Source organism: Archocentrus centrarchus, chromosome 14, assembly GCF_007364275.1.
Source record: "Archocentrus centrarchus isolate MPI-CPG fArcCen1 chromosome 14, fArcCen1, whole genome shotgun sequence".
NCBI classification, from domain to species: Eukaryota; Metazoa; Chordata; class Actinopteri; order Cichliformes; family Cichlidae; genus Archocentrus; species Archocentrus centrarchus.
The window spans coordinates 10,611,896-10,639,156 of record NC_044359.1 but is presented as its reverse complement, the minus strand read 5'-3'; the positions used below and the strand labels follow the sequence as shown (position 1 = coordinate 10,639,156).

Sequence of the window (27,261 nt, the reverse complement as noted above, 5' to 3'; positions counted from 1 at the left end):
GTTGTAGTCTTAAATAGTGACCCTGCAAGATGACCAGTCTATGAGTAAAATCACCGTTCTGGTATATCTGCACATTCTGCTTTTTTTCCCCTTCTCATTCTAAAGCAGCAAAGTCGGCCTCATGTCGTGTTACCTCACTGCCCTCTGCTGTTTATTGAAGTTAAATGCATGAGTCGCAGAATTGCAGCAGGATACGTCATAATTTTTCACTTCCTTGCACATTAGAAAAAAATGCAAGTTGGAGCGATGTTTTGTTCCCAGCTTAGAAACCATGAGTCCAGTTATGAGTGTATGGTGGCGCAGCAGTTAAAACTGTCACCTCACAAAGGTAAAAGGGATTCTGGGCTTCACCCTTTCTGGAGCCTTTCTGTGTGGAGCTTACATTTTCTTCTTGTTCTTTGATTGGTTTTCCTCAGTTTCCTCTCCAAGACACGCATGACTGTGGAGTATCTCGTGAGTGCTCCCTAGGAAACAGCAAGTCCAGAGAGTGGGATTTCTAAATGTCATTATAAGTTCTCTGGTTATACTGTCCCCAAATGGACTCTGCAGTGGGTACCTGAAAGCAAAGGGCAGTACAGAAGCATCGACCAACCAAAAAACTAAACAGTCAACTGCACCATTAACTGACATTTAATTTTTATTGTGGTCTCAAAAAAGTACAGCACAGACAAATGAAGCACGTTACAATATCCAGAAGTACTTTACTGAAGAATACACAGTGTCAAAGCAGTGACCGTGAAAGTATCATGCAGATCGAGGTCTCTTAGGCAGTTTCAAAGCTGAATATACAGCAGCTTGTATCTAACTTCATCTACACCACAAATTATTGATTTATTAGCGTAAAGAAAACTGCATTTCTATTTTTACTATAGTGCAAAGCCGACCACAGTAAAGCAAAGCAAATGCAAGCAGGAGATGAAATTAGCACTGACATTCAATAAAGAAATCAGCTGCGTAATACTGACAAAAAGCTTTTGACATTCACTTCAAAAGGAACAAAGGTATTCAACACTATTTAACACAATCAACAGTGCAAGCATGGCTGTAAATTTAACGCTCATGTTATATTTGTTAAAGTTATGTGATAAGAACATTTGTCAAAGCATCACATGTGATGTGAATGAATGTTAAATACAGTGTTCGCATGTTCCAGAAACGATGTGGGCTCGAAGCATTTGGTGAAAACTGAGAGTGTGACTCAGAGCTGAGATAAAAATCAAACTGCTGCTCCGGAGACGATGAGCTGGATGTTACTCGAGTCTGTGTCGATAAAGGGACCTCAGGTAACATCTGTGTGACAAATAAGGCAGCTGCAGTGGCTCTGCTGGGTCCACGTGGTAATTATCAAGAGAGGAAATCAGAGAAAACATTTCCTGTACCAAGTTATGTTTTTATTGTTTAGACCGTTGTTTATTTTTCCTGTTTTTGTGAATTAATGGACAGTTGAATCAGAGCAAATAGTGATGAAGAATTGCTTCTGTGTATTGAAATAGGTTCAAAACCAACCAGCCGTAGCACCGTGCTGAACATTCGCCAGAGGTTGTTAATTTCCCTACTAAAGTCTGAGACACTATAATTGAGAGAACTTAAAGAAAAATTAATTGAATTCTATGGTAAAGTTCTGCAACAGCAGCTGTGGTAGAAGTGTAAGCTGTCAAAACCTTATTTGGGTTAGATTTGACTGGTGATTCTATACATATAGTTTGAATGTCCCAGTGCACATTTAAGTGAAGTTTATTTAAATATTTGTTCAAAATTACAGCATAATAACCAGTGTTGCCAAGATGGCTGCTACACCTAATGTAGCTGCTAGCTGGCTAACCTTTGCTTGCTTGATCACTAAAGTTGTATCTAAGTACTATCTGGATCAGCTTTTGGTTTTGGTACTTTGTGTGTGAGTCTGTGCTGGAAGTTCCAGGATTATATGGATCGTTTATTGTTGTTAGGGATTAATGGACCCCATTTCTTAGCTAGTTTGTGTCACTGAGAGAGATCAATATGTGGTGAGGGAAGGCACTCTGGAGCGAGCATCAAGGTCATCCTTTGGCTTTTCCGGGACAAATCGGTCTCAGCGTTTTACGCAGAAATCAGAGCACAACCTGTGAGGAGCAGGAAAGTTTTCTTTCTAAGTTATGTTGCCATCTGTTCACGGATCAGCAATAAAACAGAGAAATGTAATCCAAATATTTAACCGCAATTCTGCTGATTTCTAATTTGTGTACACCCACCAGCCACTTTACACCAACCATCCCAAACTTGATATACTGGATTGAGATCTGGTGACTGTGGAAGACATTTGAGTACAATGGACTCACTGTCATGTTCAGAAATGCAGTTTGAGATCATTTGAGCTCTGCAACACGTTATCCTGCAGTCATAAACCCTAAGGATGGTTGTGCGGGAAAATCCCAGTAGATGAGCAATTTCTGAAAAGCTCAGACCAGTTCATCTGGTAACAACAGCCATACTACGTCTGTAGACACATTCTGATGTTTGGTTTGAACTTCAGCAGGTCGTCTTGGCTATGCCTACATGCCTAAATACACTGAGCTGCTGCCATATGATATTTGCATTAACGAGGAGTAGAACGGGTATACCTAATGATGTGTCCGGTAAGTGTATTTCTCATTGTTTCTTGGTAAGGTCATTCTTGAAAAAAATCTTAAACACACTTAAAATATTATATACTTTTTCCTTAAGAAAAATTAAATAAGATACCTGCCTGCTGCCCTCAGTAAGAAGCTAATGGTGACAGGAAGGAAAGAAAAAAATTTGGTCAGTGTGACAGTAAGAGCTCTGCAGGTGGTGCATTGACTGGCAGGTCAAACACCTCCATCTTTTAGCATTTTAAACTTTCACTGTCAGCCCTCTGTTTTAGCAGCAGTCAATTAACTCCCTATGGAGCAACATTTAAATGTCCTGCCAAAGTCCAGCATTGTTAAGTGCAGCACAACTGCTGCCATAGCTGAGGAAACTTTTGTTCACCATAATTATACTAATGTCCCAAAACTAATGTGGTGACATTTCACCTCCATTCAGCTCTGCATGCAGCTGTTATAAATTGATTAGCATTCCAGCTCTGAGTCAGAAAGTTAAACAATACTCAGGCACGCGCGGTGCAAATAAACACATTTTTAAAGAAATGTGCAGTGAAATGAGTGAAAATTATTGCTTTGGCTGATACAACAGTGGACACAGCGTCACATTCAGTGAATACAAAAAGAATCAAACAATCGTGGATGTGAAAAACATTCATAACTGAATCTCTGCATGATGTCAAATCAAAGGCAAAAAGCTTTTTTCCAAACCTGTAACATACATTTCCTCTGCAAGAGGGTTTTTAGATTTCTACTCTCCAAACTGCGAGCAGTGCTGCCAAATGCCACACTCCGAGTATGTTTTTGAGCATATTTATAAACATGATTTAGCAGGTTTGCAAAACTGAAATTTAAGTAAACTGCTGCTGTAATTGTTGAAGTTCTCCACATTCGATAGATTGGCAAGGAGAAATCTCAGGTGTTGATGTCCCTTTGACACAAAAAGTGCATCACAATCTGTGGCAGTTCTTAATACAAAGTTAAGAAGTGAAGTGGCCCTTTATGGTTTGATTGAATCAGCACTGGCAACATTTTTCTTAAACTTAGATTATATATGTGTGTATATCCTGGGTGCGATTTGATGAGGGGGATTTTTCTCCTGTGGTCTACATATTCTTGCTTCTGCTGAATTATTTTTATCCCCAGTTGAAGCAGAATTTATCTCCACTGCAAAGTCATTTCATGAATACAACTTGAAATAGTCAGAAATCGACTTTGACTGTCAGCACTCCTGCAACAGAAGATACCTTGTGGGAGTCTCGCTCCGAATTAACTTGATATAAAATATGTGATACGTCCAAAAGGCAGGTTCAATTCTGACATATAAAGCTGCAGTAAACTTTTGTATTATGTTTGATTGCATCCTCTGTGCCCACAAGAGGAAAACATGACACTGAAAATATATTGTGCAAATTTAATTTAAAAAGAGATTAAAATGCTTTTTGCAAATTCAGCAGCTCCCAGACTTGTTTAGTTGAAATTCATTCCCACTGTGGTTCCTTAATTATTTTCTCACACACACCTAAAAAAAAAAAGAAAAGACCAAGAACACTCCCTGCCCCACAAATCGCACCTTTTATGTCTTCATGTCTGATAGTCAGTGAGCTAACTGCCAAAATATTCCAAACTAGTGATCAATACATCACAAACTAAAGGCTATTTTTATCTAAGTAAATTTGGTTTGCTATTAAAGTAAGCAAAGAGGGTTCATAACTGAGGTGTAACGGCTGTAATACAATCGTTATGAGTCATTAAAGCAACAACAATGAGTGTAGTGATGGTGTGATGCCAGCCTCCTCATGCACAGCTACAATCGCTATGGTCATCTCTGATGCTGGTGGTATAACGCTGCAGTGAGGGCAGATAGGCAGTGTGTCTGTGTGTGCATTTCCTTTACTTATGTTTTGGGGTCAAAAATCTGTTTACACTGTGTGGGCAAAAGTGTGTGTGTGTGTGTGTGTGTGTGTGTGTGTGTGTGTGTGTGTGTATGTGTGTGTGTGTGTGTGTGTGTGTGTGTGTGTGTGTGTGTGTGTGTGTGTGTGTGTGTATGGGGGGGCTGAGAGTGAGCTGTTGGCAGTGATGCGACATGATGTTAGCTGGGACATGTTGGGCGGAGCAGACATGGAACAGAACCTCCCCAGATGCGTCCAGCAGTTTGAGGAGCCATCTCTGTGAGTGTGAGGCTTCTGATTTTTCGATGGCCTACCGGACATCCAAGGGAGACCTCTGTGGGGATATGAAGGGCTCAGTGAGGGTGATGGTGGGGAAGACACAGGACCAACGGGTGTTTAGAGGTTGACGAGGTGGAGGTCGGAGGCGGAGAAGTGGGGGCATAGAGCCATGTCTGGGTTCTTCAGCTGTCGCAGGATCCTCCGATGGAACTTGGAGCGGATTCGGTTGAACTCCATGATGTCGCTGGGATCCTCCTCAATCCAGAAGCGGTGGAATTCCTGCATTAGATAACCTGCCAGGAAGGAAAGGAAAAAGATGATCTATAGTGTTTTTACTGCACTGTATGTGCGGCAGATTCTCTTACTGCATTTTAGCTCATTTTTTTGTTGTTCCATCCCACAATTCTACTGGTTTATTTCATTCTTACACCTTTTTTTTTTTTTTAGACACAGCATGCAGGAAAAAAAGAGGAGAAACTTCCATTAAAAACTTACACACACCATTTAACAAACAGCTGAAAGTCGAATATAATAGAACATAACATCTTTTTTGCCATTTGGGGGCATTTGAGACATTTTCTATGACTGAATGCAGTTGTTACTCTCAGGGACTGGCCAATACTGCCCCCATCTATTTAATCCATATACAGTATAAAAGATGGATGTAGCTTCTGGGTTTGAAAAGTGAAGCCAATGCAAAAATGCCTTAAACCTACTTTTTTTTTTTCTTTTCTTTTTTAATGGCCACCAGTGGGCAATACTTGTTACAAAAAGACTTCTGCTGGGAAAACAGCTCTTGCACTTAAGTTCACAGTTCTCAGTATTCAGCACATTTCAGGCCATACTAAACAAAACGTTAAGTCCATTCTGTAAATTCTGGACATTTTACGTTCCCGAAGGATTTTCATTAACAAGATCCAAGATCCAGGGTTTGTTCATTCATTAACGACTCATCAAACTCAAGTAATTAGATAATGAACATGTAGTAACCCTCACCTGTCACATCCATTTTCAAAACACCACAATGTCAGTGGCAAAAATGCTTAGCTCAAGGGACATAATGGGACTTTATTAACCAATGAGTGACATCAAAGTGGCTACATCCATCTTTTATAGTATTATACCATACTTTTATACTATGGTTGGAGAAGGGCTTCAGTTACTCCACCAACTGGCAAGCTCATCCTGCTTCTGTCAGCTAGTTGAAGGGTGGCAAGGACACTGTTTGATGGCTGTGGTTGGTGGCTCGTTCTACAAGTTAAACAAATTATTCACATTATTAAATGTGATGCTGACTCTGAAGCAGAAGGAGAAAAAAAAAGACCAAAACCAGTTTTCCACCAGGATTTAAACATGTTTATGTATACTGTATAGTTGGGCATATTAACATAGTAATTATCATACCCTGCATATAAAAGATAGACATAGCCATCTTGGCCATCACCCATTGGTTTCTTAACACCAGTTTGCTTTTTCAATTCAATTTTATTTATATAGCACCAAATCACACCAACCCCAAGGTGCTTTATATTGCAAAGTGAAGACTACAATAATACAGAGAAAACGCCAACAAACAGACGACCCCCTATGTGGGAAGGAAAAACTCCCTTTCAACAAAGAAGAACCAGGCTCAGGGAGGGGCGGCCATTTGCTGTGACCAGTTGGGGGTGAGGGGAGGGAGACAGGGCAAAAGACATGCTGTGGAAGAGAGCCAGAGATTAATAATAACTAATGATTAAATGCAGAGTGGGGTATAAACAGAGAAAAAAGAGGTGAGAGAAGAAGAAACACAGTGCATCATGGAAAGCAGCCTAGGCCTATTACAGCATAACTAAGGGAGGGTTCAAGGTCACCTGATCCAGCCCTAACTATAGTATGAATGGGTGAGTGTGTCCAAACCTTTGACTGGTACTGTACTTTTAAGTATCCTAGGAACCACAAGTAAGCCAGCAGTCTGAGAGTGAAGTGCTCTATTGGGGTGATATGATACTATGAGGTCTTTAAGATAAGATGGGGCCTGATTATTCAAGATATTGTATGTGAAAAGAAGGATTTTAAATTCTATTCTGGATTTAACAGGGAGCCAATGAAGAGAAGCCAATATGGAAGAAATCTGCTCTCTCTTTCTAGTCCCTGTCAGTACTCTAGCTGCAGCATTTTAGATCAGCTGAAGGCTTTTCAGGGAGCTTTTAGGACAGCCTGATAATAATGAATTACAATAGTCCAGCCTAGAAGCATGAACTAGTTTTTCAGCATCATACTGAGACAGGATGTTTTAATTTTAGAGATATTGTGCAAAATGCAAGAACGCAGTCCTACATATTTAATATATGCACTGAAGGACATATCCTGGTCAAAATTGGCTCCAAGATTCTAACAAAAGTGTAAGCAAAAGGAAAACAGGGAAAATAAAAAAGAACATAAATACATCCCAATCCAATGCACTCACAGAAGGTCTGCTGGAAGTGCAGCAGGCTTGGCATCTCTGGAGCCACGTTGTACAGATGGGTCTTCAGAGCGCCACTGACCAACAGGGAGTAGGCCAGGTCTGTGATGTTAATGCCCACAATGGCAAAAGAATACCTGGAGGACAAGGTGATGAAATATATACTAAATTAGTAGGTGGGACACTGTCTGTATGTTAGATTGCTGTGACAGGACAGGAGGAGGAGACAGCAGCTTCTCCATTTCACAAAAGATGTGAGTTTCTAGAGAACAGAGATTATAGTCAAAAATGTGGAAAGAGAGCCCATAAGCAAATTAACATGGACATTAAATACAAGGACTAAAATGCTGAAGTCATAGAAAGTGGATTAACAGTATTTCTGTCCTAACAACATTTCATTTAATGACAAAGTCCACGCTCAGAGCAAATCACATACTGGCTACTTAGTAAAGATACTGCATGGTGGGCTACATCAGCTGCAATGTCACATTTGTGTTCTCACAACAATCTTTGGCTCTTTTCAGATTTAATGCAGACTGACAACAGAAGCCAGAGCAGCAGAGAAACAGGACACGCAGTCGTAAAACGCTTCCTGTCTATTAACACATAAACACAGTCGCTCCTTCTTACAGATACACACACTCGTACAACACACTCACATGCATATGCTGGCTTGGTGGCCACATCACATGCTGAAGCTGCTCTGTATTGAGGCCAAACCTCACACAGTTCCAGCGGCGCCAGCCCAGATTCGCCTCCTCCACACACACGTGCATGTCTACATATAGTGCGTGTGCATATAAGACTTACCCAATTGCTTTGTCAAGGTTCTTCTGTTCCCATTCAGGCTTGTTTACCTCACTGTGAAGGACACACATTTGAGTCACGGATGGTCTACATGTGAAGCAACAGCCACAGTGCATCATAATGTGGATAAAAGCTAAATCTACTGAGAACAGTTTATGATCTGTTTGTTAATGTTAAAGCGTCTTCATGTCTTTTCTTTTTTTTTTCTGTCACATACTTTTCTTTAAGCTGACAAGACAGTGTTGAAAATTTGTATAAATGTTAGAGCAGCTTTAGGTGCATGAAACATCAACCTAAATGAGAAAGCAATGAATGCAACAAATGGCAAGTGAATGAAAGTGAAGTTGAGTACCTTGGCTTTCTGTGTGTGCTCCTACAGTGCATAATACAGACAGAGAAGGAGGCATGGGCAGAAATGGAGGTGGAGGAGAAACAAAAGAAAAAGAAGAATCTTCATTTGGGAAATGAGACCGCTCACTGGGATGCCGATGAGAAACAATACAAGCAGCAGAAGTCAATAAAAGATGAGGCAGTGAATGGCATCAAGCTGTAAAAGTGAATATAATCAAGCAGCGTATGATGGATGCAGAGTTATGCATTATTAAATACAGGTTAATATAGAAGGAATACACCAAGTAGTAGATTTATGTTGTTGTTATTTCCCCTATTTATACATCCAGGAAACATGGCACAATACTATAATTGCTTTGGAGTCATGTATCTGACCATCATCATTCATGAACTTTTATCGCTGTTTTGGTCACCACCAACTCCTGAGGTGCTTCTAAGCTGCTAGATGCTCAACTTTCTTCAGAATCAGTGCGTCTGATGCTGGATTGGTCGCTTCATTAGAGCATTTTATGGAATCTGAGTTTGTAAGTCAGAAAAAACAACAACAAAGTAATGAGCTAAAAGAAGCTAAAATGCTTTGTAAACTGGATGTAAACTTTAGCACTGGCGACTCTTTACTACAAATGTACTTACAATACAAGCAGATACTGTCTGCTGAATGAATAATTTAGCAATATAGATGCAGCTTCTGGTTCCAAAAAGTGAAGCCAGTGCTGAAAAGCCTTAAAACCTCATTCTTCCGAAATGCCACGAGGGGATGACTCATCTGGCTGCAAAAAGACTTCCATTTGTATAGAAGTCTATGGGGGAAATTTTCCTCAGCTCCCTCGCTCTATGACCTCGGTCAACACTTTCCTGATGGCTTAATGAACTCAGTCACTAGTTTCAAGTCACACTGAATAAAGAATGAAGTTAATTTTGCAAATTGTGGTCATTATTAGAGAAAGAAGGGAGGATTCCAGGGTATGCTCATTAGCTAAGGGTTCAATCAAATCTATCACAAGTCATTAGTCAGCGAGAGGGCGGTGTCCTGGTTTTACAGTCAATTCAATTCAATGTTATTTCTATGGCACCAATTCACAACAACAATCACTGCAAGGCACTTTATATTGTGAGGTAAAGACTAGAAAGAAACCCCAACAATCAGATGACCTCGTATGAGCAAGCACTTGGTAACAATGGGAAGGAAAAACTCCCTTTTAACAGGAAAAAACATCCAGCAGAACGAGGATCAGGGAGGGACAGCCATCTGCTGCGACTGATTGGGGGTGAGGGGAGGGAGACGGGACAAAAGGCTATAGGAGAGAGAACCAGAGTTTAATAACTGCTAATAATTTACTTTAGTAGTGATGTATAAACACACAGGGTATGAAAAAGAAACACTCAGTGCATCATGGGAACCCCCCGAGCAGCCTTGGCCTGTAGCAGCATAACTAAGGGAGGGTTCAGGGTCACCTGATCCAGCCCCAACTATAAGCTTTATCAAAAAGGAAAATTTTAAGTCTAATCTTAAAAATAGAGAGCAGTCTGAGAGTGAAGTGCTCTATTGGGGTGATACTGTACTACGAGGTCTTTAAGATAAGATGGGGACTGATAATTCAAGACCTTGTATGTGAGAAGAAGGATTTTAAATACAATTCTGGATTTAACAGGTAGCCAATGAAGAGAAGCCAATATGGGAGAAATATTCTCTCTGTCTAGTCCCTGTCAGAGTCACCATTAATTTGTCACATCTGGTTTTGACTTGACTTAGTACTTTTTGATTATATTTCAGGGTATTATTTCCAACACTGTGGTAATCAATAGAATATTGGGAGCTCTGCTGTACAATTTTCTTGCTTTTCATTGATTACAACTTTGAATCTTGAACTATTAAAGCTCAATGTGCACCTTCATGGTTATGATTCACTGTATTATGTTTCTATGAACCATAAACTCCATAAATTCATGCACAGTCTACTAATCTTGTTACATCTGTACTTGGTGTATTCCTTTAATATGGCCATGCAAAGTCAAGATTAACATACTTGTGCTTTGGTTGCAGGGAGTCGTGGAGCATCTGCAGAGCGGTGGCCTTGTCATGTTCTGCAAAATACCTGCAGAAAGACAAGAGAAGAGAAAAGGCATATCTGAAGATCCCACTCATGCATGTGCACATGTAGTTTATAGATTATAATTTTGTATTTATGCTTTTTGCTTTGATTTGAAGTGTTTACATGACATGCTGAACATGTATATGTCCATATGTAGGTGTTGCACCGTTTGGCTGGTTTTTAATCTGTGTTTTCCAGGCTGACAGCTTACAGCAGGTTGTGCAGGCCCAGCAGTCCCATGCCCCTGAAATCAGTCTTTGGATCGCTGCCCTGGAAACCAATCTCACACCACTGTTTGGAAATGCGGCCCGTGAGAGGTGTGTCAGGACGCAGCTCCTTCCATAGCTACAACACACACACACACACACACACACACACACACACACACACACACACACACACACACACACGAGCACAGTTCAGTAGAGTAAACTTGTTTCCAATTACATAACATATTCACTACAATGTAACATTATGCCTGACAAATGAAAGTATATGAGAGTTTAATGCTGCAACATACTGTAACAAAATGACCTTTTCTTATATTAAAAAAATGTATTTAATTCAGCAGTCCAGTCACTCCTCCACTCTCTTCATTATGAATTTGCTACACTTTGAATTCTAACATATTAAAAGTGGCGATTTACTAAAGCATCCACTGGTTTACATCCAAGCCAATGTATTAAGACTTAGAAACCTCAGAATGAGCCAAACATGATTGTTTTTAGACTCCTGACTTTTGTTTTTTGGCAGCCATTTACTTACACTTGTACACATATGCAGATATGAATATGATTCCAGAAATATGATTATCATCTGTCGTTTTTGGAAATAGATGCAGAACACTCATTAATCATGCTGTAGCCCAACTTTATAATAATGTTGCGTGGCATAGCTGACCTCTTGCCAGCCCCCAAGCAACCTTAAAATCTGAGGCAAATATGAGGACACATCCTGCAAGCAGTGTGGCGCACCCTAAGGCATATCTAAACTCGCTTTCTCGAAGCACTTGGCGAAGGCTGCTACAGGGGGTGGTGGCACGATGAGGTCCTCACATAAACTGCCAAATGGATGGACTTCCAGAGGATAAAAGCTAATAAACCCCAGGCCCCTCTGCTCAAAACTATTAAGATCCAAAGGAAAGGAGACAAAAACAACTGCCATGAACCTTCACTCTATTTTGCATTGAACTTTCAATTGGGAGATGCAAGCAGAACTCAGAAAGAAGCTTTTTTTTTTTTTTTCAGAAGACGTGACAGTGCCCACTCTCCACCCACACATGATTTTCTTAATCTATGTGTACAAAAAACAAGTGGTAGTCGAACTCACTGTGCCCTGGGAGAACATCCATTTAGTGAAATAAACTACTGGATAATTGGCCAAAAACAAAGAATTATGGTTCCAATGATCATTCATGAAGTTTATCTGATAGTACATTTTTTTCTCTTCAAACAGCCACAGAGAGCTGTTTACCTTCATCAGCATTTCCTCATGCTCAGGATTTTCGCAGTCATAAGGCTCCCTGCGAAGCTTCTCCACCTCCGCCACCAGGCTCCTGTAGCCCACAATCTGAAGCAGGCTGGCCTGCAGAGAGATGCCAAGCCTGGAGACACAGAGACAGGAAGTCTGTTTGTTTGAGGGAATGTAAATCTGCTAATGAAGAGAAGAGCCTTGTATAAACTGTCCACTGTCCTTCACAGCTACTCTGGGGACAAGCGTTCTTTACTAACCTCTAATTTACCACAACACCCTAACAGAAATGTGATACGCAATGCAGTCTCACTGTGGGTTGGTGTCAGGGTTAATTTTCTTCAAGGCCATGATGTCGTCAATGGTTTTCTCTACTTTGTCAGGATGGACGCTGAGGGCAGACTGCAGCAGCTGGAGAGGATAAGAGCAGAGAAGATGGCAGGAATAAAAAGAGAAAGCCAAGGACAGAGTGGGAACAATGTTAATGGACTGAGGCTTGAAAACTGAGCAATAAGCCTGCTTTATATTGAACATGCTGAGTTTCAAACATAATCGAGAAGCCCGTACCTCATTCTTGGAGTACCTCAGAGACGACTCTGTAAGGAAATGGTTGCAAAGTGTAAGACAACTGCATACAGCACCATGGAAAAAAGCTCTACCTAAAGCCTGAGACTTCGGGTATGGTACTCTGAATTTATACTATGAGTCTCCCGAGGTATCTTGACACTGAATAAGAAAGAAGACAAAAGAAAAATGGATGAATGAATTCTTGTGTTGTTTTTGAGTGCATCCAGCAGTTTACGTGGAACCACACGATCGCCTCACTGCATCAAAATTACATCAATGCCCAAAGTGTCAAACTCTGGTTTACTGCCATTCAAATGGCTAAAGACTCTATTCAGCCACATTTTAGTCTTTTTAATTCATTTTGAGTCTTTATATTACTTTAATTACTTAGTATTCGTTATACTAAGTTTGTGGGTTTCTGATTAGATTTTTTTTTAATTTTTCTAATAATGAGTTTGATTTCTTGTGATATTGTTTAATTTTTTTATCTCTGTTGTTACGCTGTGTTTATTTGTTTGTTTTTTTTAGTTGCTGTTTTGTGATCCTGTGGTTTTGTTAATGAATCCGTTATTATTCTGGCATGCTGTGAATCTTGGTTCTGGTAATACTACATCTCTTGTCGTTTTACTTCATGCTTTCTAGGGATAAGTTTAGCCTTGTGATTTATTGCACTTGTCTCATATTTGCTGTAGTAATCGTCTTCTCTGTATGTTCTGTCTGTGCCTCCCTCTGTCTCATTACTCTGTTTAGGCCATGGACCCTTTGTGTTTCCTTGTCTTGCACATCCTGGTGTTAGTATTCACGTCTGTATTAGTGTCCTTTGGTTATTTCCTGTTTTACTTTACGGGTTTGTTTTCTTATGTGTCTGCCTGTGTCCCATTGCTCTAACTGGTGCTCTGTGTATATCTCTGTTTTCCCTCCTCTCTCTGCTAGTTTGTCAATTTCCTTCCTCTTTTGTGATCCTGTGATTCACCTTTGCATTCTGAGCATGTTCTCTGAATTGTAGTCTTTGTGTTTCATTTGGACCCCCTTTTTTTTCCAAGTAGAATTTTTGCCATCAGCCTGATAAAGACATGACTTTAGTTACTTTGTCTGGCTACTGTCCTGCATTTAGGACTTCTCATCACTATCTCTTACAAAGTGAGAAGTGTAATCGACTGAAAAACCCAGGATGGGATGCACCCTCATAGTGTAGCAACCGAAGAAGCCATGCTCCAAAGAAATTTTGCTTAAAATGGGGCTAAAATTTACTAAATGAACATAATGGTGTATTGAAGAAGACCTGAATAGATTGACGCAATTTAGACCACAAACACAAGGCAGGAAGGTGTTTACTGGGGTTATAAATGGTTCCGATATGCTTCTATACAATTAGACTTCTTTATGGAACCAGAGGGGTCGCCCCCAGCTGGCCTTTACAAATAATGCAGACTTGAGGCATTACATCATTGGCTTTACTTTTCAGACCTGAAAAGTACAACAAATACAACTAGAATCAAGGATGATAAATATGACCAGTTAATAGACAAATATGCCATGTATCAGTGCAAAACCGTTTTACAGATAAAAAGAAAGTCATACCTATCTTGAGGGTCCTGCGGGCTCCATGCTTGTTGTTGTAGCAGATTCGCTGAAGCTCGCAGCGTCCTGTGAACTTCCTGACAACAAACTTCAGGCTCCGCCAAAGACACTTACAGTAGAGGAACACAAAGAACTGGGTCACGACTCTGCAGGGGAGAAAACAAGGGGATTATACTCATAAAAATATGCACAGATGACGACACATGGCAGATATTAAATAATAAGTACACTGGGTTTTGACTTGCAACCTTTTATAGAAGAGCAGCACCAAGTCATGGCAGCGTTCACAAGGTCAAATGTGAGAGTTGGGTTTCTCTAAAGGTCTGACGTGGAAATATGAGTTTTTCAATTGTCAGTCAATGTTGAAACAAGATGTTTACTGATTTACTGGTCTCAAATATTCTGATGGACATTTTCCCTGTTTGTTATTATAATTTATATATATTATAATTTATTTACAATAACAAATTATTGTAGCTTTGTTATTTCTGTAGTTCGGCATATTGCACAAATATGTCCACATGAGTGTATTTTTGGCTAATTCTGTTGCACATGTCGTTTCAGAGAAAGTACTCAGACAAAGATGATGAAGCGAGTGAAAATAGAGGAGCAGGGAGAAAGACACAAAGAGAAGAAAGTCAGAAGATTGCGCTTCGCTTAATGTCTACCAGGGGAGAATTCCAGCAGATCAAAGCGTGCTATTTTTTGCAGGGGACGCTGAGACTGGAGATGTCCTGGGAAATGCATAGTGACCCATTAAGGGAATAAATGAGCTCCAGCCTTTGTCTGCTTTGCTCTGCAGAGAACGTTGAATGTGGTCTCCTTTTTTTCTCTCAGTGTTTTTCCCGTTGTTGTCACATTTAAGATTAAAAGTTGTGTTTGAAGCATTTTTCACTATTAAATACTTTTTTTTTTGCTTATTTGTTTTTTAATTTGCAGTGTATAAACAGATTGTAATGTAACTTCATAAATCAGTTGCATTTAATAGCCTTTGGACTGTGGCTGAATTTTCTGCTAAGATCAAAAGGATGTGAGGATTATGCTTATCGTGAGCAGGTTGCCTCCAACAGTGAGAAACACCATCTAACATCGGCTTGGAAATGGCGTCCACTAACTAACTTTAACAAGCGTAAGGTCAAAAACAAAAGCTAATGACACCTGCACCTATTTTTATCTAGTGATTGTGAGGATGCACACAATCACGACAGGTAAGGCGACAAGCGATCAGCAGTACAAGTGAAGCGTGATGTTTGGGGTTATTTTTGTATTTTATCTTTGGGAAAAATGTATCTTAAATGAACCTTTTTTTGTTTTAGTTCCCCTGTCCAATCTGCTAACGTGGCAGAGGCGGGATTTAAGATCTAATGAGGTTTCTCACATGATGTCAGGCGCACATTGCTCAAGAACTGTCCGCCATATTAGAAATGATATAACCACCAGTTGCTAAGGAAACATGTATTCCCTGACTACTTGGCAGTAGTTCCTGGAGGTTTCTGGCTCTTGCTGGCTGAAATCAGTTGCAATGAAAGTGCTGCACCAAAAACCTCTTAGTGATTGCTTTGGTTGCTTGCAGATTGCCACGGTTACCTGCACTTATCCATATTTGTCGCTAGTGTGATGCAAACCAGAAATGAAGAAGGTTTGCCTTCAAAGTAAATGTTGTGCCTTTTGAAATATCTTGGCTGCAGCTGAGGCACAACTTTTACTTTGAGGGCAAATGGTCCCCACTTGTGTTGCACTTTTCACAGTTTCACTACAGCTTGGAGAGTAGCTGGACAGCATTCATTTAAACTCAACAGGTGGTTTCCAGGGGGGGTCACTGACCAGTCTGTAGGCCTGTGTGACTAGGACTTAAGCATTCAATTTGCCCAGCAACTGCCATCAACTTCTAGCAATGAGCTGGTTACCAGATGATCACAGACCAGTCTCTAACCCTGTGTCTGGGGCCTTATTCACTTGAGTCCATATTGTCACCATGATTGTCACACACCCAAAATGCCCACTAAGTCACATGGTTAGCGGTCACATGGGGTTTTTTTGTTGTTGTTGTTTTTAAACCTTTATTTTACCAGGTAAAATGTCTGAGAACCAGTTCTCATTTACAAACATGACCTGGCCCTGGACGTACAGTGGCTTGCAAAAGTATTCATACCCCTTGAACTTTTCCATATTTTGTCACATTACAACCACAAACATAAATATATTTCACTGGAATTTAATGTGAAAGACCAACACAAAGTGGTATACAATTGTGAAGCGGAAAGAAAATTATACATGATTCAAAACATTTTTTAGAAATAAAAAACTGAAACGTGTGGTGTGCAAAAGTATTCAGCCCCCCTGAGTCAATACTTTGTGGAACCACCTTTTGCTGCAATTACAGCTGCAAGTCTTTTAGGGTATGTCTCCACCAGCTTTGAACATCTTGTGACTGAAATTTTTGCCCATTCTTCTTTGCAAAACAGCTCAAGCTCAGTCAGATTAGATGGAAAGCGTTTGTGAACAGCAGTTTTCAGATCTTGCCACAAATTCTCGATTGGGTTTAGGTCTGGACTTTGACTGGGCTGTTCTAACACATGAATATGTTTGGTTTTAAACCGTTCCATTGTAGCCCTGGCTTTATGTTTAGGGTCATTGTCCTGCTGGAAGGTGAACCTCCGCCCCAGTCTCAAGTCTTTTGCAGACTCCAACAGGTTTTCCTCCAAGATTGTCCTGTATTTGGCTCCATCCATCTTCCCATCAACTCTGACCAACTTCCCTGTCCCTGCTGAAGAGAAGCAGCCCCAGAGCATGATGCTGCCACCACCATATTTGACAGTGGGGATGGTGTGTTCAGAGTGATGTGCAGTGTTAATTCTCTGCCACACAAAGCATTTTGCATTTTGGCCAGAAAGTTCAATTTTGGTTTCATCTGACCAAAGCACCTTGTTCCACATGTTTGCTGTGTCTCCAACATGGCTTCTGACAAACTGCAAATGGGACTTTTTATGGTTGTCTTTTAACAATGGCTTTCTTCTTGCCACTCTTCCATAAAGACCACATTTGTGCACTGCACGACTAATAGTTGTCCTGTGGACAGATTCCCCCACCTGAGCTGTGGATCTCTGCATTTCATTCAGTCATCATGGGCCTCTTGGCTGCATCTCTGATCAGTGCTCTCCTTGTTCGGCCTGTAAGTTTAGGTGGACGGCCTTGTCTTAGTAGGTTTACAGTTGTGCCATACTCTTTCCATTTCCGGATAATGGATTGAACAGTGCTCCGTGAGATGTTCAAAGCTTGGGAAATCTTTTTATAACCTAAGCCTGCTTTAAACTTCTCCACAACCTTCTTCCTGACCTGTCTGCTGTGTTCTTTGGACTTCATGATGCTGTTTACTCCCCAATATTCTCTTAACCAACTTCTGAGGCCGTCACAGAGCAGCTGTATTTGTACTGAAATTAGATTACACACAGGTGGACTCTTTTTAGTCGTTAGCAGTCATCAGGCAACTTCTGAATGCAATTGTTGCACTCAGAGAAAAGGGGGCTGAATACTTTTGGACACTGCACTTTTCAGTTTTTTATTTGTAAAAAATGTTTTGAATCATGTATAATTTTCTTTCCACTTCACAATTGTATACCACTTTGTGTTGGTCTTTCACATTAAATTCCAGTGAAATATATTTATGTTTGTGGTTTGTGGTAATGTGACAAAAAATGGAAAAGTTCAAGGGGTATGAATACTTTTGCAAGCCACTGTATCTGCAAAACCTGAAGAGAAGAAGAATGCTGGCAGTAAGTTTATGTTTATGGAACTCTTATAACCCTATGAAAGTGGCTTTTCTGGATACTGCACCTTTAACAACACTAGTGAGGAGACATGCTAAGGTTAGCCCTCTAGCTGCTAGGGTAGGTAGCTAACAGACGGTAAGAATTAGCAGGTAAGCTAATGTTACCCAGAGTGGGAGAGGACTCACAGGACTTTAAGTGATCTAGAAAACCTAACTTTGGGCCACAAAGTAGCAGAGTCTCTGACTTTGTGTAACATTTACAATCTTTCCAGAGAGAAATAAATCCTGCTTATGCTCAAGGATCACAGCAGGACATGATCTTCTGCGTCAACAACAACAAAAAAATAGAAGGTAAGAAGGTAAGAGGGATTAATTTCTTGTTCCCAGCCTGTGGATGAGACTGGCATGTTAAACACCTCGTACAGACACACTGTCGGCTTTTTAACCTTCAAAGAAGTGAGCACCAAGTGAAAGGGGTGTGAAAGAGGCTTTTGAGGTTATATAGCAACCCACAATTACAGGTTTAATGCACAGAACTGTCTAATAAAATGTCCTTGAACACTAAACTTGCCACCTGCTGATTCATTTTAATGGATAACTCCACTGAGTCACAAAGGCCGTTTGCTTGGTTACGGTGAGACCTGCCTGTGAAAACATTTAATATCTTCTTCAGCTCTGGAGAAGGTCAAAACAATGGACACAACCTGCAGCCATAACTTTATTATCTTTCATTTTGATTTGCTTGCACAAAAAAAAAGCCTCTAAATGGTGTCCCCAGCTGCTAAAATGATGAAAATGTTGCTGCTTTCTTTAATTTCTTTTACATAGCCAGAATAGACATAAGCATGAATCATTTTTACATCACCAAACTATTACTAGACTGATTGTAGCACATTAGAGTAATTACTGTAAGCAAACACAGCCATTAGTGAAAAACATTGGCAGCCACTACTGGCTTCTACTGTTCATTAAAAGTTAATGAAGCTAAATGTTCTCCAACAGATTTATTCGTTCACTGGGGAAATCAACTGGGATTTATGGGAAATTTTGTTTGAGGGCAAAGAAAAAACAAAAAAAGCACTGGTAGTAGAAGCCAATTTAAGTTTGATAGCTACAAATGACGACAAAGAACACTTACGGTTTTATTTCAAAGCATTTAATAATCTAGGGCCAAAATACTGTTGTGGTCCCAGGTTTTTGTAAAGTCAGGGTTATTTCTTTCTTGGTCATTCAATGTTTTACTTTAAAAGTTTGTTTCTCTTTGCCCTGCCATTTATTGCCTTCACCTGTGCCTTGTTTCTCACCCATGTTTTGTAACTAATCTGCAGTTCCTTTTGTTTACTGTACTCTTTTCTGTTGTCTTCTCTTTCTGTCAGGACGTTTGCTATGCCAACACAGTTTCACAGCAGCTTGTGAAACACTCACCGTGTCTAATCTACTGATACGTGTTCATGGATGCTAATTTCTCCTAAACAATTTTTTCCTGTATACTTAACCAAGTCCTTTTTAGTGCCTAACCATAACATATAAAGATATTTTAAAAGTCTAACCTAAAACAAGCTAAGACAAGCTACATATTTTTAATTAATAACATATTTAAAAATAATACAAATGGCATGTAAAAATCTGTGACCTGTATGACTCCAACTTGGGTCTCTGGCTTCCAAACTCCAAATGCAGACTTTCTTTTGCCTTTTAAAAGTGATACGTGTTAATATTGTGTGCGTGAATGTGAATACATTGAAATTTTGACATTCTAATCCAAAATTTAGACTTAAGGATGGCAATTTGTTTTTTCAGTAGTGGAAACAAGTGTCCATAGGAATCAGTACATATGAGACTGGATACATAGAAACTGTGTCCAGGGACATGAAAATAAGGAGGGTTAAACCACAATGGTTGTGACTCCTCCCCACTGTCTCTAGATAAAATAACATGCATCCTATGTGAAATATACTTTTCATTTATATGCATTACTTACAAATTTGTGCCAACAAAAAAAGTGACAATTTATGACCTTTAACATGAATAAAGTGAAATTTTTCATGACTTTAACATTATCTCACAGGTGGTCCTGCTGTCATGATCCTGGGCCATTTGCCCAGTGTGCCTTAGGTTTCTTTGAGTTGTGCTTTTAAGTTATGAATTAGGATTTTAGTTTGTCATTGTTTTCTGTTTAGTTATCTGTGTTCGCTCCTGTTTCCCCTCATGTTGTCTTTCCCATGGTCTGTATTCGGGTGTCTGTGTTAACCCTCTGGTGTCAAAAAGAAAAAAAAAAAAAAAAACAAGATGGCGGCGCGCACAGACGCAGCGGCTCACGGCTCTTCCTTTCGGTGCCCTTTTTTGTACTTTTTGTATTTCATATTTGTTAGTTTTGGTGCATTTGTCTCCGCAAACAACTGCTACACACGCCAGGATCTTGTGGACATTGGCTACCGGCACAAGATATCAGTATTGAGTGATTTTCACTACACTCATAACATCCCAGACGACATAGCGAGACCGCCGGGTGCTCCGTGGATTGTTATCGGGTCTGGAAGGCGCCGCCGACGGCGGAGGGAGAGGAAGCAGAAGCGGGGCTGCAGGTCCGGCTTTATGCTGAAGCTGAAACGCCAACCACACAGGCCTCCTCTGCCGAGCCTGTATCTCTCCAACGCCAGGTCCATGGTAAATAAAACGGACAACCTAGAGTTAGAGCTGGCTGGAAATCGCTATGTTCGTGACTGCTGTGTAATGATTATCACCGAGACCTGGCTAAACCCGAAGATTCCCGATGCTAGCGTGCAGCTAGCAGGCCGCACTCTGCTACGCGGAGATCGGACCAAGGACTCCGGTAAGAGCAGGGGAGGGGGTCTCTGTATTTACGTGCATGAGGACTGGTGTAACAACGGAACAATCATAGACAAACATTGTTCCCCAGACCTCGAGTACATGTCTGTAAGATGTCGGCCTTTTTTTCTACCCAGAGAGCTAACAGTAGTGATCGTCACAGCTGTGTATATAGCTCCCGATGCTAACGTTAGCATAGCGCTGTCTCTCCTGCTGACCGCCATTAACGAACAGCAGCGGGTCCACCCCGACGGTGTTCTTATTATCGCGGGAGACTTTAACAAGGCCAACTTAAAGACTGTACTCCCGAAATTCCACGAACATGTCAAATGTTCTACAAGAGGGGAGAACACTCTTGACCATGTTTACTCCAACATTAAGCACGCTTACACAGCCAAACCCCTCCCCCACCTCGGCCAGTCCGACCATTTTTCCCTGCTGCTCACCCCAGCATACACCCCCCTCAGACAGAGAGCCAGGCCTACTGTAAAAACCATTACAACCTGGCCTGAAAACGCACTCTCCGACCTACAGGACTGCTTTGCATACACAGACTGGGACTTATTCGAACATGAGGACCTAGAAACATTCACAGGGACGGTACTGGACTACATTAAGTTCTGTATCGGAAATGTGACTGTTAGCAAAAACATCCGGGTTTTCCCTAACCAGAAACCCTGGATGAACAGCCAGGTCCGTTCACTCCTCAAAACCCGTGATGCTGCCTTCAGGTCAGGCGACAGAGCTCTGTACAGTGCTGCTCGAGCTGACCTGAAAAGAGGAATTAAAAAAGCCAAGACGGACTACAGGAGGAGAATAGAGTCCCATCTGTCCAGCAATAACACACGGGAGGTGTGGCAGGGCATTCAGAACATCACAAACTTCAGAGGCTGTGATGTGACTGCAGGAGACCTGAGTGTGTCACTAGCAGAGGAACTTAACTGTTTCTTTGCTCGCTTTGAGACACCTCAGGACCACCCATCTGCTCCAGTCCTGCCCCCCCCCCCACCAGGCTGCACCCCACTCACCGTCCAGGAGCATGAGGTACGGCACGTGCTCCTGGCAGTGAACCCCAGGAAGGCTGCCGGACCAGACGGAGTACCTGGCAAGGTGATCAGAGCGTGTGCCCACCAGCTCACCCTGATTCTCACCAGGATTTTCAACCTCTCCCTGGCCCAAGCAGTCATCCCCCCCTGCCTAAAAACAGCCACAATCATCCCCGTGCCCAAAAGGTCATCTGTCACCAGCCTAAATGATTACCGCCCTGTGGCCCTCACACCGGTAATCATGAAGTGCTTTGAGAGGCTGGTTCTCCAGCACATCAAAGACCATCTGCCCCCCACTTTCGACACCCATCAGTTTGCATATCGTGCAAACAGATCCACAGAGGACGCCATCGCTGTAGCTCTCCACTCTGTGTTGAACCACTTGGAGCAGCAGCAGAGCTACGCTCGCATGCTCTTTGTGGATTACAGCTCAGCGTTCAACACAATCATCCCGGACATTCTCACCACCAAACTGCACACCCTGGGCCTCCCCCCTCTCACATGTTCCTGGATCAAGGACTTCTTAACCAACTGGCCCCAGACTGTGAGACTTGGCCCCCATCTCTCCTCCACCCGCACACTGAGCACTGGCTCCCCACAGGGCTGTGTGCTGAGCCCCCTCCTGTACTGCCTCTACACCCATGACTGCAGTCCGGCCCACAATAACAACCTCATCGTCAAATTTGCTGACGACACCACAGTGGTCGGACTTATCTCAAAAGAAGATGAGGCAGCTTACAGAGAGGAGGTCCTGAAGTTGACAGCCTGGTGTTCAGAGAACAACCTGGCACTGAACACCATGAAAACCAAAGAGATCATCATCGACTTCAGGAAGCACAGGACTGACCCAGCCCTCCTCTACATCAACGGCGAGCGTGTGGAGAGGGTCCACACCTTCAGGTTTCTTGGTGTCCTCATCTCTGCTGATCTCTCTTGGTCAGATAACATCACAGCTGTTATCAAGAAGGCTCAGCAGCAACTTCACTTCCTGAGGGTCCTCAGGAAGAACAACTTGGACTTAAACCTGCTGCTGACCTTCTACCGCTCATCCATTGAGAGCCTGCTGACGTACTGTATCACAGTATGGTACGGCAGCTGCACTGAGGCAGACAGGGTCAGGCTTCAGAGAGTAGTCAAGACAGCACAAAGAATCGTTGGCTGCCCTCTCCCCTCCCTGATGGACATCTACACCTCCCGCTGCATCAGCAGAGCCAGGAACATCATCAAGGACAGCTCACACCCTGGCTTTGACCTGTTTGACCTGCTGCCCTCTGGCAGGCGCTACAGGTGCATCAAAGCCAGAACAAACAGACTCAAGAACAGTTTCTTCGCCAGAGCAATCACCACCCTGAACTCACACACTCACCCACTCTAACTGTGCAACACCCACATCTCTATGCAATATTAGATTATTCATACTGAACAATATCTAACATTCCTATATTGTGTAATATCCAGTATTCATTCACTAGTGCAATATTCATCATCTTCATTATTATATGTATACACTTATTTACTTTTCTTACAATGTACAGATGCACCAATGTATGTATATATTTTTATACAGTCTATTTTTTGTATATTTTATACATTGTTATTTTCTGTATATTTCTTGATTATACTAGATTATAATTTTATTTTTATTTTAGAGAGTTTGATTTTCTGTTGCATGGCACTGAACAGGAGTGGCCCTCCAATCTCATTGTACATCCTGTATAATGACAATAAAGGCATTCTATTCTATTCTATTCTATTCAAGTCTGTGTCCTCCTGTACTGTTAGTGTTCTGTGTCTGTTTTTCTCGTGTCTTTGTCCCTTGTCTCATGTTTTGTTTCTTTCCCAGTGTTTCCCTGAGTGTTGTGTTTAGGTTTCTGTTTTGGTCATGTTTAGGTTCCCTCTATGTGTTAAGTCTCCTTGCATCCTGTTTGGTTACTTCTTGTTTTATTTTGACAGTCTTTTGTCCTGTGCGCTTGTGTTTAGTTTTGCTTCCCCTTGCCTTGTCTGTGTAATTATGTTCAGCTGTGCTCCTCACCTATTGTCTGTTCCCTGATTGTACCTTTGTGTATTTATTGTATGCTTTTGTTGCCACGAATGTCGACTTCCTGCTGTGTGCTTAGTATTTCGAGTTTCATGTTTTGTGTAGCTGGCTCCTGTCCAGTTTTGTGTTTATTATTTAAATTAATAAAGCTTAAATTAAAGAACGTTTGTGCCTCAAGAGTCCTGCACTGGGGTCCTTGCATGCCGCCGTGGAACCGTGACACCTGCACTTTTCATTTCACACCTACGACCAATTTAGAACCACCAGTTAACCTAACAGGTATATTAGACTGTGGAAATAAGTCAGAGTACCTAACCCACACAGGTACAGGGAGAATATGCACACTTAACACAGAAAATGCCCTGGTTGTATGGAAGTCTATGGTAAAATGTCCCTCCGCTCCCTTACTCTGTGACCTATAAATTATATAAATTAATGGTTATTCTTTCAGTCAGATCCACCCCTGTGGTGGCTCATCACATAAGCTGCAGAACACCAAGGCCACCCAGCTCTACACTTCTTAATGAGACTTCACTCACAAGCTGTCCAAGTTTTCCACCATTAATTTTTTAATATTTTTGTTTGTTTTGTTTTGTTTTTTTTATAATATATTCTCCCATTTTTTTGCAATCATGAGCCAAAATATAAATATTCTTTAACACATCAAAAAAACTTTTACATTTTCCCTCCCAAAAAATAAACTTTACTTTAAATTATGGACCTATCATTCCACCTTTGCACTGCAACTTCCATCCATCCATCCATCCATCCATCCATCTATCCATCCATCCATCCATTTTCTTCTGCCTATCCAGGGCCAGGTTGTGGGGGCAGCAGCCCAAGCTGTGAAACCCAGACATCCCTTTCGCCAGCCACCTCCTCCTGCTTATCCAGGGGAACACCAAAGCGTTCCCAGGCCAGCCAAGAGATATACCTGGCTGGGGTACATCTCTCCAGCATGCTCTAGGTCTACCATACCCTGGGGCCAACTCCTGGTAGGACATGCCCAGAACACCTCACCCAAAAGGTACCCAGGAGGCATCCTAGTCAAATGCCCGAATCACCTTGGCTGGCTCCTTTCGATGTGGAGTAGTAGCAGCTCTACTCTGAGCCCCTTGCGAATGGCTGCATTCGTCACCCTATCTCTAAGGGAGAGGCCAACCACCCTTCAGAGGAAGCTCATTTCCACCACTTGTATCTGCAATCTCATTCTTTCAGTCACTACCCAGAGCTTGTAACCATAGGTCAGGGTAGAAACATAGATCAACTGGTAAATCGACAGCTTCACTTTTACACAACACTCTCTTTACCATGATGGATCAATGCAGCGTCCACATCAATGCAACCAGAGCCCCACTCCATCTGTCAATCTCCCACTCCCCTGTTCCCTCACTCATGAACAAGACCCCAAAATACTTAAACTCCTCCACTTGGAGCAGCAACTCATCCCTGACCTGAAGTGGGCACTCCACCCTTTTCTGGCCCACTGCAACTTTAATTTCTATTTATTTAAAACTTTAAATCCTCCTTCTATATCTCCCCACATATTGAGATCATTTTTTATTGGGAATATTCTTCACAAATCAACAAGGCAGGACTATTATCTGTTCATTGGAAGAAAAAAAAGCAGAGAAAGCTGCATTTAATGTAAAAATTTCAGACCACCTTTCAGCATTGGTGTCCCAAACAAACATATGTGTTGCCCCCTGTTTAGCTGGCTGGGATCTGGTCACAATGTACACACTGGACTTAAATAAAAGCCTTACAAATGTGCAACAGTAGGCCTAGACTCTCAACATTTTTACCAGTACCCCATATTTTAAAATGCAACTAAATAAACTTATGAATATGTAAAGACAGAGAGCAGAACTATTAATAGAAACACCTCTGGAGTGCTCCATAATTAAGAGGCCTCCTTGCAAAGCGATTCATTTAAACCCATTCATAACAGCCACTTACTGCTACACAATGTCATAATGGACTCGAAAGAGCTTAAATGGGAGGACTGGGATTAAAGGGTCTACGGTGTTTGGTATCAATAACTAATTACAGTAGGTGGAAGACAAACATGGACAAACAGGCTGCGAGGAGAAGGAGGGTGATAATGAATTCCGTCCGGTTTTCATACAAAATATAAATCCACAGCACTGCTTCCATCTTAATAATGGAGACTCGCCTTACCTCAGGAAATGCTTCATCTCGGCCGCTGTCACCCCTCAGGTGTCTCCGGTGCTGCTTCAGTTGAGCGATTACCTGAAAACGAAGATGACAGAGTGTTGGAGGCTTCTGGACACGGAGCTGTCAGACAGGCAGGCCCGCGGCTCCGGAGCTGTCCGCGGTGCTGAGGAATTAACGCGCATACAAATCTGCGGCTTTCAGCTGCGACAGCGCCCGATTCCTGCGAGCCACAGTGCTTCTGTTTGGGCTAAATTCGGCACTGTAACCAATTCTTGAGGCTTGTAAGCGCCTGTTTCACCTTTTCAGAGGGGAATAAGCCACAGAAACCAAGCGATTCTTCCTCGTTCGTGTCCAGTCTGATTAGCAAACCAAGGCACAAACGCGGAATATTCTGAAGCTGATGACGCTGCAGGTAATTAAACAGCGGCTACACACGCTTTACATTTAATAGAACCGGCAAAAAAAATAAAATAATCGTTTTTCTTACCGATTGGGAACAATAAGAAGGCTAAACGGAGGCGGCGGGAGTGCAGCGTTTTTTCCTCTTCACAGTCGCCCGCTTTCCTCCATGATGACAGTCACTGAATGAGGCTCACAGTCTAAAAGCTACAGCGCAGCAACGCAGTGCAGAATAACGGGGGTCACAAAGTCCCAGCAACATTCCCTATCAATATCATTTATTGATAAAATGGATACTTTTACGTTTATCTACCTTAAAAGGAACATATTCTGTTCATTTCCACCTCATTTTTTCATTATTCAGCTCTACTGAAGTAGCTTTGCATGAATTATCGTTCAAAAATAATCCTTATTTGGTTTCTACTTCTTGGTGCCTCAGTTTATCCCTTAGAACAAACTATTTTAGCTCCCTTCAATTCTTCTTTTAGGCGTTTTTTTTCTGATTGGCTGCCCCTCACAAACAGGTTTGAACAGCAGGTGGGTGGGGCTTCTGTGCCTGAGATAACCATATTAGGAGTTCCTCACTAATATCACACAGATGCAAAAGTTAAAAAAAAACAAACAAACAAACAAACAAAAAACAAACTGAAGCCTGAACTTTCTGCTCAGAGAAAGTTCAGGAAAGTTCAACACTCTGAGGTCTAAGTCATCATCAGTGACTACCCCAAACTGACCCCATGTTTTGCATAAAAGCAAAAATTACTTCTTTTTTTAATGCATGTCAGTTTTAATCTATATTTTCTTTGATCCTGGGTGCAATGATGACTTGTGAGGGCAATTTTAAAAATTACTAATGGAGTCAGTTTCTGACAGTTTGATCAGAAATCTAGACATGAGCAGGCCTATGGAAGACATTTTG

The 27,261-nt window shown here is 41.6% G+C and overlaps 1 protein-coding gene across 2 annotated transcripts; it reads right to left on the bottom strand.

The window, feature by feature from the left end:
• Positions 1–612: 612 nt before the first annotated feature.
• On the bottom strand, positions 613–26,534 carry elmod1 (ELMO/CED-12 domain containing 1). Of its 2 annotated transcripts, XM_030745901.1 has the most exons (12): positions 26,431–26,534; positions 25,947–26,018; positions 14,084–14,229; positions 12,503–12,531; positions 12,249–12,346; positions 11,939–12,068; positions 10,677–10,810; positions 10,400–10,468; positions 8,374–8,394; positions 8,025–8,075; positions 7,218–7,351; positions 613–5,061 (listed from the first exon to the last, which is right to left on the bottom strand). In XM_030745901.1, the coding sequence occupies exons 2-12, from the start codon at positions 25,961–25,963 to the stop codon at positions 4,886–4,888; spliced, it is 1,005 nt and encodes a 334-aa protein (XP_030601761.1). In that variant the 5' UTR covers positions 25,964–26,018; positions 26,431–26,534; the 3' UTR covers positions 613–4,885. The 2 variants fall into 2 exon arrangements, with proteins under 2 accessions (XP_030601761.1, XP_030601762.1); XM_030745902.1 differs by lacking the exon at positions 8,374–8,394.
• Between the last annotated feature and the right edge of the window lie 727 nt (positions 26,535–27,261).